Raw genomic sequence first — 18,172 nt, 5'->3', positions numbered from 1 at the left:
GGCGGAAAATTTTCTACGGCTCAATGCTGATAAGATAGAAGTTCTGGTTGTTGCCCCTGGAAGGTATTATGCAAAGTATTGGGCCTCTTTCCTCCACTGCCCACTCCAACCTGTGTAATGTAGGGGTAATATTTGATCAATCCTCGTTGTTTGACACCTATTTTAAGCAGCTGACCAGATCTTGTTTTTTTCCAAAATATATAGTAAATTGGGATCTGTAGTTTCAACAACCAAACTAGAGATGCTTATACATGCCTTTATCTCATCTCACATTTACTACTGTAACACACTTTGCTCCTCACTTAGTACCTCTGCCCTTAATAGCCGTCAGGTCAAATAGACAGTCTCACATTACCCCTATACTTAAATCTCTTCACTGGCTCCCTGTTGCATGTAGGATCCGGTTTAAAATTTACATTCTTACTTACAGAGCTTTGAACAGTCAGGCTAAACTTGTTGTCTGTCCTACACACCCGCCTAAAGACCTGTGGTGATTGAGCTCTTGAGGCCGTTGCATCAAAGCTATGGAATGCTCTGCCCACACTGTTACGGTCTGCTGACTCTGTGGATTCATTTAAAAAGCAGCTAAAGACACCCCTGTTTAGACAGGCATTGGGTAATCTGTATGCAACAAGTCAGTATTTTATGTTTTTACTGTGTATTTTATTGTGGATTGTGTTTTTCCCTATTGTGTTTTTTAGTTTTGCACTTTTTAATCAAGTGACTTGGGAGATCACCTCATCTGTTATGATTTCGTTCTTTTTTGTATGTTGCATTCATGCTCTTGAAAAGCACTTTGTGACTGATGTCTATGAAAAGTACTATAAAAATAAATTTTGCTTACTTGAATAAAGAATACTCTAATGATTTCCTTAAGATATTACTACACCACAAGGTTGATTTCCAAATATTAGTATAGAGATAGCTAAGGAGCCTACGTATCTAGCTAGCTAGCTACTATCCATTTAGCATATTGTTTAGCATGTTATAGAGCTTTGGACAGGCCTACATATAAAACCAACTCAGAAAATACCATCTACATACATTAGTAATGCATCCTTAGTAATATTTAACCCATATACTCATTTAAATGGTGAAAAATCCTTGCCAGGGTTCTACAATAGCAGTGGCCTGATGGCCTGGGGCCAGTAAAAACTAACGTTGAGCCAGTCAATTGAGCAAAAAAATTGGAGATTGCAAAAAAAGTATTAAACTTGGGACCCTCTTACAGTGCCTAAGTCGAATGCACAGAAAAAAACTATGCTGATAGTTCTCTACCATGTTTTGTTGTCATAAAAGTTGGGTAAAGTCTTGGGGCCAGTCAGACCAGTGGCAAAAAATGTTATTGTTGAACCCTGCTTGCTATATGACCTGCACTGACCCAGAGACAATAGAACAATCTGAGGGGGGTGTGACTGAGCAAACTAGTGAGTAGTAGCTACAACATGTTTTAAAGGGTGCTTTATTTTCCTAATGGTCAGCCTACAGAAAGCATCATGGCCAATTTACTCCATCATAAAGGCATCTCATAGGGCAATGTATCTCATGTTCTTCTCTGGAAGGGCACTTCAGCACACTTTTTTTTTCATTGAAAGGGTACCTAATTCAGTATGTTAGACTTAGGGGAACTTTGTTTGTTAGTTTGTTTGTTGTTTGTTTTTATTGGTTTTTCAGATTCAAAATAACTTTTACCATCTTTTCAGTTTTTCTTTTCATGATGTTTGCAACCATATCCCCGTTAGTTTTAGCGGTTAAAGGCAGTGTTTGGCTACAATGTTGCTACTATTGAGTATAAATAATTAGAACCAAACAGAAAGCCTTAATTATTATATTTACGACAGGAAGTGAAGGCAGCAGCAGTAGCAGAGCGTCAGTTCACACTTCCTCCAGCAGCAGCTCACTAGTTCACTAGTGCACTGCAGCCATTTTGGAGCCGCAGCGCTGGAGAGAAACTGTCTGGAAAAGGTGGGATTATGTTGCTCAAACACAGCGCTGATATAAGTTTCCTTCACACGTTCCCGTTAGTATGGAGTTAAATTTTAATGTAAAGTCTCATTTGTTCACCTGTTAATGGTATTGGTGCGACTATCTGTTAACGTTAGCTTAGCTACCGTTAGCTCCTGTTAGCTTGGTTCAGCTTCCTTAGCTCGCTAACGCATGACCAACAGCGGGTTTACAGGCTGGTTATTTCACCAGCACCACATTTATTTCGGTGTCATGCGGCAGTAATGACGCAAGACCACCTACAACACAGCTCTTATTTGCTCTATCAGCTGAAAAGAGGTGGTCCGTAGCTGTTAGCTGGAGTCGCTAACACACAGCTAGCCGGTCAGTTTGCGGTAACGCTTACTATTTCATTGGTCCTTAGGTGAGACCCGACTGTAACATTATAGTACTTCAATCACAGCAGCTGTCGGCATGTCAGCAGAAGCGATGCTCGGGGTGCTAATCAAAATGTAAATGCATATTTCAGGTTTGAATCCAGAGGAGAGGGATGTGGGATCAGGGAGGACAACCCTGGCCGCAGTGGCCTCTGAGCCAGCAGCAATGGATGCAGTCTTTCCAGCACCAGCAAGATCCAGGTCAGTGAGCAATGCACCACGGAGACCACCTGCAGGTTTTTCTGTGCACATCCACCCACAGCTTTAAAGGACCAGTGTGTGCGATTTAGGGGTATCTATTTGGCAGAAATGGAATATAATATCTATAAGTATGTTTTCATAAGTGTATAATCCCATGAAAAAAAAAGAATTGTTGTGTTTTTGTTACCTTAGAATGAAACCTTTATATCTACAGAGGGAGCTGGTTCTCTTCCACAGAGTCTTCCATGTTTCTACAGTAGCCCAGAATGGACAAACCGAACATTTGCTATAGAGAGGGCCTTTCACATTTTTTGCAAGTTTTTCAGCCACCACTTCTCCATGCTTGAAATTGGAGGGGAGGGATATTCAGTTGGTTGCAATCTGCAACCTCACAGCTAGATGCCACCACATCCTACACACTGGTCCTTTAACAGCCCTGTAACTACACCTGCAATACCTTATGTGAGGGTGTGTTTTCTGGCTTTGTGCAGGTCAAGTGGACTGGGCTGCCCTGGCACAGGCGTGGATAGCACAAAAAGAGTCGACAGGAGCAGAGCAGCAGAGCATTCAGCCCAACGGCCAGGACATCCCGGGCCTTGAACCTGTCGCCCAGAGCAACCATGGGACCTTCCAGGGTGACCCAGCGTTTGGCAGAATGTGGCAGCCAGGTACACAGTTAACCCCGGGTTTCTGCCTGTCTTTACACCAGTTTTTCTTTCGGTACTAAAAATGACTAGAAACTCCTTCCAACAGTGTGTATATGATGTTGGTACATACAGTATTGACTTATCAACATTTAGTAGACTGAAGAGAATTGGTGTGATGTGATCTGTGATGTGTACACACTTAAATGAAAATCAATGACCTGGAACCAAGTCCTTCTTGAGCAGATGTTGAGACTGAAAAACATGATTAATTTGGTAGAAATTCCTTTTGTTTATACTGCTCTGGCTTTTGTTTACAAATTATTTTGCCATCAACAGAATGGGGAATGCATGGCCAGCCCCCTCCTCCTCCTCCACCCCCTGACCAGGCCTGGATCCCTCCAGGGTCAGGACCGATGGATGTGGTGAACCCCAGCGAGGACAGCAACAGCCAGGACAGCGTGGAGTTCAACTCTGAAGCCCACCACGGGGTTTACCCCCAGAACAGCCATGGGTATGGGGCACAGCCCGACAGCTACGCCTTGGCCCCCATGGCCATGAACCAGTTTGATTATCAGGTATGCAGATGCTACAGTAGAAACTGTTGAAGCGTTTGGGTTTTAGTGTGACAAGAAGGAGCAATCCATAGAAACTGTGCCGGGTCCAAGCATCTAGGTGTATCAGTCATTGCTTTCTTGATGCGGTGCAGAGGAAAGTGTTGGCTTGTTGTGGATCCAGCATGGTTTGGTTTTATTTTATTAGCTGATTTTTGTTTTCTTTTTGAAATGAAGCAAACTTTCTAGCCCAGTCAGGAGTCATGGATGAATGTCAAGACAACAACACACCCACGCTCAGTGCCCCTTAGTGGCAGTAACAGAGGACCTTCTGTACTTTGAACTACTTTTAATTTTGATTTTGTGCTGTCTCTCCACAGCATGGAGCTGCTTCATCCTTCGCTCCCACACCTACAGGCTTCCACTCCCCATACTGGCAGGGTCCTCCTCAGAACAGACGAGATACCAGACCGCCTGGTTTCAGGGACCGGCCTCGATCACCTATCCAGCTCCCTGTCAAACAGGAGGCCCCAGCAACACTAGGTAAGTGTGTGTTAAGTTATTGGGATAATTGCTTGAGGTGCATGAATGTGCTAGACAGTTTATGTGCTACACAGGTAGCTCAAAGAGGGTGATGCCTCTTTATATTTGTGCATAATTGAATAGCTTTGATGTTATTGTCTAAGTTGTAAAATAGCTTTGCAGCTAGACAACACACCAAAACTTTATTTTTAGATACAGTTTACTATTGAGTACCATTTAAAATCTTTACCATGATGTATCAGTTATTAAGTCTTCCCTGTTTTCACTGTGTGAAAGACATGACTTCAGACAGTAGCATAACGTGAAAGCACTCTGTATCCTTTAAATCACAGTATTGCAACATGATAGTAAGTTCATGTTAAATTTTAACTTCTTCAGATCATAAACTGGAATCCTACCATCGGAAAAGTTGGTTGAAACTAGGGCTGCAAATAACTATTTTTATTAGTGATGCATCTGTTAATTGTTTGGTCGTCCAAGTCCAAACTGATTTCTTCTCTCCAAACCCAAAGATATTCAACATACCTACTGTATACAGTGGACTAAGAAAAGCAAATGTAAAACATTTTAGAAGTCAGAACCAGTGAATTTATGGCACCTTTGCTTAAAAAAATTATGTAAACAGTTATCAATATAGAATGTAATTAATTATCTGTCTGTCAACTGATCGATTAATTAATCACGTCAGCTCTAGCTGTAACTGATGTTTACAGTTGAATTAAGAATTGATATGGAAAAAGAGAGTTAATAATGTAAACAAAGATGTAAAAGCTCAACAAAGGTGGCAACAAATAGATGGAAAACTCATTTTGATCTTGGATTTCACCTTCAGATGCTGTAAAAAGGCGCACACTACCTGCATGGATCCGAGAGGGCCTTGAAAAGATGGACAGAGAGAAGCAGAAGAAGCTGGAGCGAGAACGAATGGAGAAGGAGCGTGCAGAAATGGCAAAAGACGATGGCAAAGAACACGAGACAGATGAGGGAGGTGATGGGCCTCGCGTACCCCGCAAGAGTAAATTTGTAAGCAACCCATTTCCGACCTTGCCTGCAGAGTGTTTTCTTTTGAACAGATGACATTATGTGTGTTGTGTTGTTGATGAAAGGAGATCCAAGGCTCTGAACTGCTCTCCCTGGCACATGTATCAGGACTGCAGCCATCACTAATCACACTTTGCTGTTTTGTTGATTGAAGCTCAGTCTCTGCTTCTGTCTGCATCAGGACAGTGATGATGAAGGGAACGATGACAATGACGACAATGAAGAAAAGACTTCCATAAAGAAGGAATTTTCTGTCCGGAGTCCATCGCCTCCCGCAGAGGACAGCGAACCTGAAATGACTGAAGAGGAAAAGGAATTCCAGCTGGTCTGTTTAACCCATCAGATGATCTTTTCTGCATGCAGCCTGTTTCAGTTGATGTGACTATTGTCGGATAGGAATTCTTGAAAGTAATGGATTTCCCTCGTTTTTAGATGATCATCACAAAAACACTTCTGACAGAGATCCTTCTAGAGGTCACTAATGAAGAGATCCTGCACGTAGCCAAAGAGACTCACCGGAAAGCCACTCGAGGTCTGCTTTTTTTTTTCCCAGTTTACACATCATCTTTGCTTGTCACCAAGACATTATGTTAAAGTCTGAAGAGAATCCATTATATGCATAATAGTCTCTTTTAAATTAGACTCAAGTATGCCCTGTAAACAAGGGTGGTTGAGCAGCAGACATGGGAGTATGATATGGTATGCATTTTCAACCATTCTCTGCTAATGTATCAGAAGGAGAGAGAGCAGTATTTGAAAACCTGTTCCTGTGGTTCATGGTATTGAAGGTCTGCTGAATGACTGTAACTGAATAAAGTCTCAGCATTGAGTCTGACCGGCACCCACCTATAGATACAAATGAGGTCCTCCATTGAAGTGACTGTGCATTAGTACAGATTGGTTCTTTCCCTCCTGTCCGACTGTTTGACTTGGATTGTGTGACAGAAGATTGTTTGTTAACCCTCTCTCTTTTCTCCATTTTCTTTTTTTTTTTTGTTTTTGTTATTTTATTTTTCTCTTGTTACCAATGGCAGCTCTTGTGAATAGTGCTTTATCTGTGACCCCCCTTCTCTAGCGACTCTCTTGCCTTTGAGAAAATGGCAGTATGTGTTTTAACATGTTGTTCCTGTTGTTGATGTGAATCAAAGCTCCTGCAAAACAGCTGGCACAGTCAAGTGCACTGGCTTCTCTGACTGGTCTCAGTGAGTATCCCTTCTTCTGTTACGGGGGGAGGGAAGGAAAATATTTTTAATTTTATTTTTAATTTATGGCGGGGTGTTAGCAATGTGGGAAAAAGCTGCTATCGCAAGACACATCGACCCAAATATTTCCTACGTTTTAACATTTAAGACAATTGGCATCTTAGTGATTGATAAAGGTTTAGTTTTCACTTTTAATAATAGAAGCATGCTCTTTAATACAAAGTATTTATATTAGTTTTTTTAAGGGCTATATGTGTTACGTTCTCCTTAAGGGCCTTATTGGATTGAAATATAAACCTATAGAGGATTAAGTGCCTTTCACCTTGGGTTTAGTTTGAGTGTTTCACAAGTGGAACCTAATTGTGAGAAAGAATGTCGGTCTTTTTCCAACACTCAACATTCTCGGGGCTTTGTTGTGGCAGGTGGGCTTGGTGACTATGGTTCTGATGAGAGTGGGGATGAGGACGATCGCAGCGTCCACGGGTCTGAATCCTCCGACACCGATGAGGAGGAGCTGCGCCACCGCATCAGGGAGAAGCAGGACGCCTTCCGCCGCAAAGAGCGGGAGATACAGCAGCTACAAGAAAAACAAGCACAAGAGGCTCTGCTTGCACGTGGTAAGACTTGTAGTTTGCATATGCATGAAGGAGGAACACACTGCATCTCTTTGGAGTACATGGAAACCTCAAAAGTCTAAGAATCTGGTGAAAGCAGCAGTTCTACAACACTGAATCTAAATAAATATAATGATAAAACAAAGGAGGATGTTGAGAATTGTGTTTAAAACCATAACATCACTTAAGAAAACGGCTATAATTGATGTGAAAAGGTGTGTGTTCTTAGTCTAACCAGCACCTCATGTTTCCCTGTTTTAAAATGAGACTTTATTGTTTGTTTCTACAGAAGAGCTGGTGAAGGAAAGATTGAGCAGAGAAAGGGGGGAATATGATGAGGGCCAATCAGAGAATCTACACAAACAGGAAGTAAAAGAGAGGGAGGCGGAGCCCTTGGTAGAAAGGCGTAGGTCCCGTAGTGAGATAGAGAGTAGTGAGGGCAGGCACTCGGGCAGAGGGAAGGAGCGATCAGGGCGAGGTGGCAGCGATTCCCCAGCCAACGGTCACAGCAGCAGCTCCCGCTCTACCTCCAGCCACAGCAGCAGTCGTTCCTCCTCCTCCTCTTCTTCAACAGCATCTTCCCGCAGTTCCTCTCGATCCTCCTCCCCACGAAGGAAGAGGAGGCGTAGCCGCTCTTCGTCCTACAAGGCTCGGCGGCGTAGCCGCAGCCACAGCTCCCACAGACATCGCAGTGATCGTAGTGAGAAGGTCAGGGACAGGAGGAGGAGCAGCACAGACCGGTCAGGCCACCACAAGAGAGACCGCAGTGATTCCAGAGAGCGCAGGAGCCGCAGGAGTAGATCCAGGTCTAGAGATAGAGACAGGGCTAGAGCCAGGGCCAGAGACAGCCGCAGTCGCAGCAGAGACAGAGAGAAGGAGAAAGACAAGGATAAGGAGAGGAAAAGGAGCAGGGAGCGCAGAGACAGCAGTCATAACCGCAGCAGCAAACACAAGCAGAAGGCCTCCAGCAAAGAGAGAGAGAGGAGGAGAGAAAGAAGCCGCAGCCATGAGAAAGACAAGAAAAAGAAGGACAAAGATAGGGATAGGGATAAGGAGTCTGATAAAAAGAAAGAAAAACCAAAGACTAAAGAGAAAGAAAAGGAGAAGGAAAAAGAGAAGGGCAGCTCTGTAGTTACAGAGGAGAATGGCAAATTGAAGAAAAGGAAAGAGCGTGACTCTGACTCACAGAGCGACAGGCACTCCCGGCAAGATAGTAAAGCCAGCAAAAAGGGCTCCGCCAAAGCTAGCAAGAGACGCTCAGACTCTGAATCAAGTAGATCCCCTACACCTGAAGTTAGCAAGGAAAAAAAATCTAAGAAATCCAAACGTAGTCGCTCAAGGTCGACGGAAAAATCTCACAAGTCTGGTAAGAAGGCAAGCCGCAAACACAAGTCTAAGTCGCGATCAAGGTAGTATTCGTTTTTTCTCTCTTTTATTCCTATTACATGTTCTCATTGTATGTGTCATTGTGATTTCTCTGGAGTCCTCTTAATATAGCTCAATAACTAAAGGAAAATGATGACAATTGTTTACTGAATGTTTTGAAAAATTTCTGTCAAATGCAGTCACAACTGCTTAACTGTGCAATAAAGGGTTTTAATGCTTCATGACGGTCTTATCCATCAAATGCAAATGTGCCATTTCTGGATTTCTAACAGTTACATGAAGTTTTCATATTTCCCCCTTCTTGAAAGAAGAGCATAGGCCTCTGTTTCTGTTTAGTGCCTTGTTAAAATGTGAATCTGGCCATTAAAAAAAAGTAGAGGGGGAAAATGTAAATAAGGTCCTAGTAATACCAAAGTGAATGGTCCTGCACTATTTACTTCTCTAGAGTTTGCTGAACATTAGCTTTTTGTGCTCTGGGAGTGTGGCTGGTGGGAGGGGGGGGTGTTTGTGCTTGTCTATATTTTGTAGTCTACATGGGTAAATGTGATTGGTGCAGTATTAATTTTGTGTCCACGCCTCTCTTTCAGGTCAGCTTCACCCTCCCGTCGTAGCAGACGCTGAGGAGCACAGTTAACTCCCTGATCTGTGCATTTTACCATTTTAAATTCCATGAGTTGAACAGGCTTGTCTCATTATAGAGGCAGTTGTGTAGGTGAACCCCCCTCATATATTTCTTTCATCTTTGTAAATATGTTGTTATTTTTCAAGTGTGACTGAAGAACAAGACATTTTGAATGGTAGGAATTTTCACTTGTATCATTATGCAATGCTTAATAAGACCTGGTGGACACTAAAAACTCAAGTATCATTTTAAACCATAACAGGATTCACTTTTTTGCAAACATTATTGTAAGATGTCCAATAAAACTGTTTGTTCCTTGTCTTACCTCTCTGGTTCCTTTTTATTTTAATACCACAATTAACAGCAAATAATATTTCTTAATGCTTCAAGTACATAATGTTACATGTGTTAGTAAATAGAATCACAAAGGACAGAAGACTGCTATTCTGTTGGATCATAATGGCTCATACTTGATATGGTTGAGGACTACATGACTGAGAAAACAGCTGAAGGTCAGGAGGGATACATGGCTGAAAACGTCCTCCCATTCATATCTGTAGCTAAAAGGTTTAAACTGCTTGAAATAGTGGTTAAAATCCCGTTAGAAGAGATTATATGTCAGGAAAGAAGATATTGTCACAAACCTGATATAAGTGGCGTAAACTCAAAGGATGGGCGTGAATAGCAGGGTGGCAAAATGTACCATACAACATGACTATGTAACAAAAAAAACTAGCAACTAAAGCAGCAATGACTGTATGGAAATTACATTAAATTGATCTAATAATCTTAACACTAACATTCAAATAACCATTAGGAATCAATTAAATTATAATTAAACAATTAAATCGCTGTATGCATTTCTTCCAGTGTTTGGTGTTGAGCTACTTGTTTCCCGTCGGTACCAGCGACGTCAAGTGTTCCGACCGGTAGGAACTAAAGTGTGTTGTTCCTACCCGAGCAGTAAAGACTTCAGCACTGTCGGTCACTGACAACAGTCACGGTGTTGTGGATTAATTAGTGTTTTATGATATTACCATGTACTCGAATAAGTTGAGCCGCCTCGTGTTAGGGCTCTACAGGCGTAAAGCAGCAGCTGTGTGCGGTGTGGTGCTGCACAGTCCCGCGGGCCGGAGCACATTCAGCTGGGCTGCGGTGTGTAAACAGCGGACACTGTGGCTGCAGAGGAGTGCCAGTCTGGAGCTCCGTCTAACCAGGTACTGGAGTGAACGGTGGATGAGACCTATACCTGTATCAGTGTCGTAATATCTGAGGAAAATAGATGTAGCTAGTGAGTAACAAATAATTTAGCTAACCAAAAATGGTCAAGTTGGCAAACCAAATAGAGTGGAGCTGTTAGCACCAATATTTCTTTCTAAAAGTACAATTTAATATTAATTTGGTAACACAGTACTTAACTATTGGCACGTAGGGGTCAGTCATTTTCAAAGTTCCCCTCCAGACATGCATTAAGTCCAAAAATACTTTGCTTGGAACAATAGTGTGTGTCTGATTTGGTTTTTCCAAAAAAAAGTATAATTACCATATTAAAAGTTAAACTACTTTACACAAGGTGTCTCCTACTTCACTGTAAAGTCATTCTCATTGTATGTGCACCGGACGCTTTACGTCTCCATATCACACTTGTGTAAGTTGAATACTGGACCAGGATTGGCTTCCAAAATAGTTGTGAAACCATATATCATGCTCACAGGCCCAATATTATATTGGGTTTTTAGTGAGCTCAGAGAAACTTTCCACTTTCAGCCGATGGATGTGAAAACAGCCTCCTAGTGTCAAACTGCACATACATCACTTTACACAGTGAAGCTCAAACATTCAACTCTAGGAACAAGAAGAAAAACATATTTTTGAGTGAAGGGGGACTTTAAATATCCCGTTTATGTGTATAAAATACTCTGTTCTGATTGTTTGTGTCTAATATGGTTTTTCCACAAAAAAAACAAACTTAAAATAGTATTTCCTCCTTCTCATTAAAAATTCCAGTATCTATGAATATGTAAATATTTTTAATTTCTAAAGTTTTGTTACTGGATACAAGATGTCTCCACTATAAAGCCTATTCTCAGTGTTTGTGCACTGGATGTTTCAAGTTTCCATATCTCACTGGACTAATTGGCTCCAAACCAGTTGTGATGTCACAAAACCTCCTCGTAAGTACACACACCTTAAACTCAGATTTAAGGTGAGCTCAGACAAACAGATTCATGTGAAAACAGCCTTCTAGTATCAAACCCTGCACATACATCATTCTGTGAAGCTCATACATCCAACTGTAGGAACAAGAAGAAAAACACATTTTTGAGTGGAGGGGGACTTTAAACTAAATGTAAAGATGGTTTTATGACTGCAACAAATTATTTTATATATTGATAGATCTGACAATGATTATCTTTGATTTTTCTGCTTGATTAACCATTTAGTTCCTGAAAAGTCAGAAAGTGGTGAAAAATCTAGTGACTGCTTCAGATTTCTTCCTTTAAAATGATATGAAACAGAAAAGCAGCATATCCTCACATGCAGCAGCAGCTAATGTTCAGTGTTTTTGCTTGTTAAGTGACTAAAACGCTTAACTAATCATCTAGCTGTTGATTACTTTTCCGAGATGCTAATTGAATAATCAACTGATCATTTCAGCACTAATAGGAAGATTATTTGGCATCATTATAGAGGCAGAAAATTGTCCCAAGACATTTTTCCAGTTTTTTTTTATTGGCTCTCTTTTTAAAACGTGATGTTTAGACACACACACAGTATTGATGCGCTCCTGTTCATTTTTTCACACGCAGCACTCGATCAGCCTCCCAAACCACAGTGGACCCTGATGAGGTGAAGAAGTTCCAGTCACTGGCCAGCAAGTGGTGGGATGAACAGGGAGAATTTGGCGCTCTTCATGCCATGAATGACCTGAGGGTGCCTTTCATACGGTGTGTGTTTGTATAGGATATGCATTTCAACATTCATCACATTTTTTTTTGTAACACCATGATGTCACGCCTAAGTCGCTCTCTATAGAGGAAGGTGATTGGCCGACAAACAATTGTGTCAAAACATAACCTGAAGGAGATCCAGCCTTGTGGCATTTGGGAGCCAAGAACACATCAGGGATAATACTGAAGTAGCAGAAATCGAAAGTGACAGAATTCCTCCACACATCAGCACATTTTCAGCCAATAGCGTGTCAGCCGCCCCAGCGCTACATATGTGCATGTTTTGGGGGGCTGACTGGGGCTGTTTTGATTGATAAGATCTGCTGTTGGGGCGCTGCATGATAAACATTGTATTACTCATCCGACTGAGAGCCTAGTCCTGCTCCCCCCCCTTCCCCCTCTGTGGTCCTGTTGGTGGTGATGATGATGTGTGTTTGTGGTGACAGTATGACAGATTCAATGCCAATGTATGTCTTGAGCGTGGCTGATTTGCCTGATGCAGCTCTGGCCTCAGGGTGTGTCTAAATGAGACGCAGCACCACTGCTACTGTTGCTGCTGTTTCTTTTAGACTCTGACATTCTTACTGTGATACAGGAAACGCTGTTTGTTTCCTTTGTTTCAATAATCCTGTCTAAAAGCAAACTGGAGTTTAAATGTGTTACACAAATGTTTGATTTTTTTTCCCAATTGTTTCTTCATTTGAGGAACGTGCACATGTTAGAATGTTTTATGGTTGCTTTGGCTCAATTTTTACGTTTCAGTTTAAGTTTTTAAGTTTAAGTTTTTAATGTAGTGTAAGAATGACTCTGGAAAATGTTAAATTGTATTTACTGAATATGGTGTACCATTGTAAATATAGAGTCTGACCTTACACTACACTAAATACTGTGTTCATAAAAGGCAGAATGATAATTGTGATAATTGTATCAAAAACGTTTGTGATTTTATTCAACAAACTAAACCTGAAAAACTTTAATCAGTCATCTAATATATAGTATAATACAGTAACACTGTGATGCTGGAAAGCATATAATATTAAAGCACAATGTACACTACTAAGGACTAAAGCTGCATTTTCCTGTTTCTTTCTCTCCACTACACCACTACCACATATGTGAAATGTAAGGCAGCAGTGGTGAAGTAATATGCAGTTATGTTGCCCTGCTGCTCATTGATTGAGTGAACTGTATGTTTAGTAATAATCATTGGAACTTAGTGTTGTATTATTATAGTTGTATTGGAGCATTTTGTCAGTTTGTATTTTTTGCAATAAGAGTTGTGCATTTTTTTGACCCAAGTCAATCAAAAAGACTGTAGTACATTTAATTTGCTGTCAGAAATTTGTGTTTGTTTTAGCTAAACATGATTTTAAATGAAAGAGGATAGAGTGTAGAGGTAAATAAAATAAAACTCTTTCTGGGAGTGGAAATTTAAATTTAAAGGTAAATACCTTGAAATTGGCTTTAACATTCAATGGAAATGGAATTGGTAACGGATCATTTTAACTTCAGTTTAACAGTAATCTACATTAGTCAGACTATATTTTTTTTATCAGGAGCATAATAGTTCTCATGTGAATACTTCATCATGTAGCTTGACATTCATTCCGCTCAGTCTGGGGCTTTGTAGCTTTTGTCAGCATCTCTGTGTGTTGTGTTGTGTTGTGTTGTGTTGTGTTGTGTTGTGTTGTGTTGTGTTGTGGTGCAGTTTGGAGCTAGTTAGGTGCATGTCTGTCAACACCTAATCTTTTTTTTCCTTCATTGTTTGCACGAATGCTCTTGCACCCCAGCAGAGCTTTAATGAGGATGATGCATGCCCAGACCTCAGCCTGTTCTGCATGCTTCATGCCTGAGGCAGACAGTCATCAGACAGTGTGTGAGGGAAGGAAGGAAGAAGGTAGGGAGGACAGAAGGAACACAGGAGCGAGGTAGGGATGAATCTGTAGCTGTGATTTAGCCAGAGAGGATAACTTGAGGTTATTGGGCTGGCTGATTGTGTAGCTCAGGGCGATGTGGGGGGGTTGGTTACCTCCTTTACATAAGCAGCATTATGTACTGTAGGCTGTGGAGGATTAAGATGCACACATGGCTCCTTATCATGACAGATTTGACTCCTGATTTTGAAGGAGGAGGATGTATGTGGTGATGGGGTTAGGAGCAGTCTTTTGATTTGAAAATGTGAACTCTTGCTTATTTTCCTATTCAGGGATAATCTGCTGAATGTGCACAGAGCACGTCATCCAGGGAAACCACTTGCTGGACTCAGAATACTGGATGTCGGCTGTGGAGGCGGCCTGCTCACAGAGGTAAAAAATGTGTGTGTGTGTGTGTTCTGACTCTTGTGAGAAAGACAGTGTTAGTGTTAAAATGAAATGCAGACAGAAATATGCAACTGTCCCCCTACACAATCTCTCTAACCTCAATTGTTTCAATTGCAACCTTTCACGTCAGATTTTCTTGTCTTTCCAGATAAAAGACTGTTTCGGTGAGAGAATCTGCTTTCAGTGCAGTCAGTCCTATCACATACATACATACCAGTACTCAAGAAAACATTTAAACGTCAGCCCGATTCTTGTTCTCCGTTGATTTGACTGGTCTCAGCTTGGTGGAGTGGACAGTCGGTCGTTTACAGTTGTTTATCTGTTTGTTAGTGTTGATAGCTGGGCAGCGAGGACAGAGCTCCTGTCTTAGCTTTCATTTGAAGTGAGGGCATACCAGCTGTGCTGTGTGATCTGGAACGACAAAATCAGGTCCTGTATTTATGTGGCTCTGTCACACGGGCTGTCATATTCAGATACAGACACATGAGGAAAAACCAAAAAGTGTCTGTTGAGATTGCAACTATGAAAGCATCTCTGGATGTCTTGTCACTGTTAAGCCTTCCTATCAGAAGGGATCAGATGTGGCAGGATGGAGATCAGCCTCTGGGCACACTGTATGTTTAGCGTTTGTCCACAAGAGGGCACTGAAGTTCACATCCGACCACCGTTAATGCTTATTATCAGCTCTAACATGCTGTTAAATGAATACTGGTGCATAAAACTGTAAAAGTGTGATGAGAACATAATATTTAGCATGTTTGGAGTATTATATAGCAGTTGCAGGCACCTGTTCTTATAGTGAAACGCCAGTAAATCTTCATCTGGGGCACACTGTGGATGTGAGGACTGTAAAGATATGATTCAGCTGCTGTCAGGGACCTGGAGGAGGGTGTTCAGAGGTGCTAGAGTGATAAAGAGCAAAGAGATAGTGAACACATCCCATACCATATTTTGTAGGTCAGGTGCAGGACAGCAAATGAAATGAGGGAAAAGAGAGTCCGCACACTGGATTGTAGCTCCCAAAGTCTTTTTATTACTTATTTTATTACTTCCCACTTTACTGGGCCTCATCAGGCAAACTGCCAACATGACAAAGAGCAAGGCATCGGCATGATGTAACTAATTTGGCATCTATATACTGTACGCCTCACTTTTTGTCATGTTGAATGATCCGGTGAGGTTGAACCGTTGGCTTTTTCAGTTGGTAGTAAAGAGACTTTAGGAGCTACAGTCCAGAGTGACACAAAGCAACATCATCTTTAGGAGGCCATCTAGTGCTAATATTCCTCATTGATTGATCTGCTGCTCATTTTCTCAATTAATTGCTTAGTCTATAAGTTGTCAGAAAATAAACCCCAGATAAAGTCATTAAAATCAACACTTCAAAACCTAAAACGATTTTTTTTTTTACTATCAAATCAGACAAAGGAAAGCTGCAAATTCTGACAATTGATTTTGCCATTTTTGCTTGAAAAATGATTATCAAAATAGTTTTCTCCCTCCCTCTTCTTCCTCCCCTAGCCCCTTGGTCGCCTGGGAGCTGATGTGGTGGGTATAGATCCAGTAGAGAACAGCATCGGCACGGCACAGCTGCATGCGTCCTATGACCCGGATCTTCGTGAGCGGGTCTGCTACCGGGTCTGCACCCTGGAGGAGCTCTCAGCAGAGGAGGAGGAGGGAGGAGAGGAGGAGGAGGAGGAGCAGAGATCGGGCCAGTTTGATGCAGTTGTAGCGTCCGAGGTGGTGGAACATCTGGCCGACTTGGAAACGTTCGCCTTCTGCTGCAGCCACGTGCTGAAGGTGTGTCCCTTAACAGTGTGTGCTTTCTTCCAGCTGTGATTTCATGTCAGATATTTCTGCATCAACATACAGTGTGTGTCTGTGTGCTCATGTGAGCGTATGTTAATGTGCATATGGTGATTTTACCTTGTTTGCATCTGTTGTGCGTCAGTGGGAATAGGTTAGGATGTGTTTTTATGTGTGTAGTTTGCATTGAACCTCCACAAGCTTTAGTGAAAGCTGTACATCAATACTGAAGGCAGATGATCATAATCTCCTGGGTTAGCGGGCCAGAGGAGTTGAGAGGAGGAAATGACAGCCTAATCTTCACTTAATGCTTCCTCATTTGGTGAAGGCACGACTAGACTTTCTCTCTCTCTCTCTCTGGCCAATTCTCTCACTCACTTCTGCTCTTTTGGATAAAAAAACCCTTAAAATGTGTCTCACCTCAGGGTAGCTTTGCAGAGATGCTTTAGTAAGAAATCCTATATTGTGTGGATTCATTTTCTAGAAGAACCGCATTCATGCTTTTATTTTCTATCTCTTCCTCTCTCACTCCCTCCCCTCCTGTCAAATTGTTAATCTTGACCGAGGTTGAACCTTGAGGTTTGGCACCGTTACTTTGTGGTCATGAGACTGTCCACTGAAAGCCCTTAAATCTATCCTATAAATACCCTCCTGCCTCAGGCAGCAGTGCACCTCGTTTGTGTGTTGCAGGAATGTCTCTTTGTAAAACATGTTTTCTAAAGCAGCATCACCACCAGTACAAAAACTACAAATATTTCATACTTTATAAACTAAAACTGTCCTTTTTGTGTGCTTTGTGCAGCCAGGCGGCTCTCTCTTCATCACTACTATTAATAAGACCAACCTGTCATACGCGCTGGGTATTGTTGTAGCTGAGCAGCTGCTGCGTATCGTTCCCAGTGGGACACACGACTGGGAAAAGTTCATCAGCCCTGTGGAACTGGAGCGCCTCCTGGAGTCCAGTGAGTCCTTCTCATTCAGAGAGTCACATAGTTTCCCTTGTGAATAAAAAAAACACCAGAAACACTTGACTTTAAGTCACTCTATTTAGCATTATATAAACATTACTAAATAGTTTATAACACTATAATGTGGTTGTAAGCAGTTATAAGGACATTTGTAAGTGTCTATCAATGTACAGTATTTGTCAACAATTATAACTTCTCATGTGAAGACATATTTTATATTATTACAACTGTGTATTTACCATAATGTCATTCATTATCTGTTTATACACCAGCCTCCGCCTATGAGTGCCCACAGGAGGAGTTATATTTGACAAACACATTAACACTTATATCTGCTAACAACAAAATACTACTCCCCAAAAACGTTGATCTCATTTGTGCTGCTCTCTTCTCCGGCCTCCAAACCCACAACCCGCCCCCTTCATCCTTTTATCAGATGGTTTCTCAGTGCAGTCTGTCCAAGGAATGCTGTACAACCCAATATCTGGAGCCTGGAGCTGGACTGACAGCACAGCCATCAACTACGCCCTCCACGCTGTCAAACTGACAGAAGATCCCCAGCCAGACTCCCACCCAGAGGACCCAGCCCACACTGCTGCCACACACAGCTGAGCCACGACTCTGGAGAAGAAGTCAGAAAATGGAGGCAAAAAAAAAAAAAAACAGATGTGCGGAGTCCCAAACTTTCCTGAAGCCAGCTGTGATACAGCATATGAGACTTATTCAAGGAAAGAGACAAAGACATGTACTACAGTTGCTGGTTTTGCAGGATTAGGATTGATGTTCATATCACTCTTTTTCCAATATATTTAACTGAATCAGTTTGGTCATTTCAGCTGAATTTTATGTGATTTGCTTTATCTTCTATTAAAACGATGCTTTCATCAGTTGCGTTTCTTAACGGTGGACATATGACAGTAGAAAATGGAATTGGTTTT

At 41.7% G+C, this 18,172-nt stretch overlaps 2 protein-coding genes across 4 annotated transcripts; both read left to right on the top strand.

The window, feature by feature from the left end:
- The first annotated feature begins 1,858 nt into the window (after positions 1–1,858).
- Positions 1,859–9,512, top strand: pnisr (PNN-interacting serine/arginine-rich protein). 2 transcript variants are annotated; one of them, XM_044360347.1, is made up of 12 exons: positions 1,860–1,965; positions 2,474–2,582; positions 3,074–3,250; positions 3,566–3,804; positions 4,161–4,323; positions 5,156–5,346; positions 5,546–5,689; positions 5,797–5,896; positions 6,513–6,566; positions 6,989–7,183; positions 7,470–8,589; positions 9,154–9,512. In XM_044360347.1, the coding sequence occupies exons 2-12, from the start codon at positions 2,495–2,497 to the stop codon at positions 9,185–9,187; spliced, it is 2,505 nt and encodes an 834-aa protein (XP_044216282.1). In that variant the 5' UTR covers positions 1,860–1,965; positions 2,474–2,494; the 3' UTR covers positions 9,188–9,512. The 2 variants fall into 2 exon arrangements, with proteins under 2 accessions (XP_044216283.1, XP_044216282.1); XM_044360348.1 differs by lacking the exons at positions 5,546–5,689; positions 5,797–5,896; positions 6,513–6,566; ... (1 more) ...; positions 7,470–8,589; positions 9,154–9,512 and having other exon boundaries at positions 1,859–1,965; positions 3,566–3,740; positions 5,156–5,263.
- Positions 9,513–10,128: 616 nt separating this feature from the next.
- coq3 (coenzyme Q3 methyltransferase) lies at positions 10,129–18,121 on the top strand. 2 transcript variants are annotated; one of them, XM_044360351.1, is made up of 7 exons: positions 10,129–10,405; positions 11,999–12,136; positions 13,933–14,067; positions 14,346–14,445; positions 15,982–16,260; positions 17,069–17,228; positions 17,671–18,121. In XM_044360351.1, exons 1-7 carry the CDS (start codon positions 10,227–10,229, stop codon positions 17,844–17,846), a joined length of 1,167 nt encoding a protein of 388 aa, XP_044216286.1. In that variant the 5' UTR covers positions 10,129–10,226; the 3' UTR covers positions 17,847–18,121. The 2 variants fall into 2 exon arrangements, with proteins under 2 accessions (XP_044216286.1, XP_044216287.1); XM_044360352.1 differs by lacking the exon at positions 13,933–14,067 and having other exon boundaries at positions 10,132–10,405.
- The last annotated feature ends 51 nt before the right edge of the window (positions 18,122–18,172 follow it).

The sequence above is a fragment of the Thunnus albacares genome, chromosome 8 (genome assembly GCF_914725855.1).
Source record: "Thunnus albacares chromosome 8, fThuAlb1.1, whole genome shotgun sequence".
Lineage (NCBI taxonomy): Eukaryota > Metazoa > Chordata > Actinopteri > Scombriformes > Scombridae > Thunnus > Thunnus albacares.
Note: the sequence above shows the minus strand (reverse complement) of the source record. Positions and strands in the feature narration are given on the sequence as shown.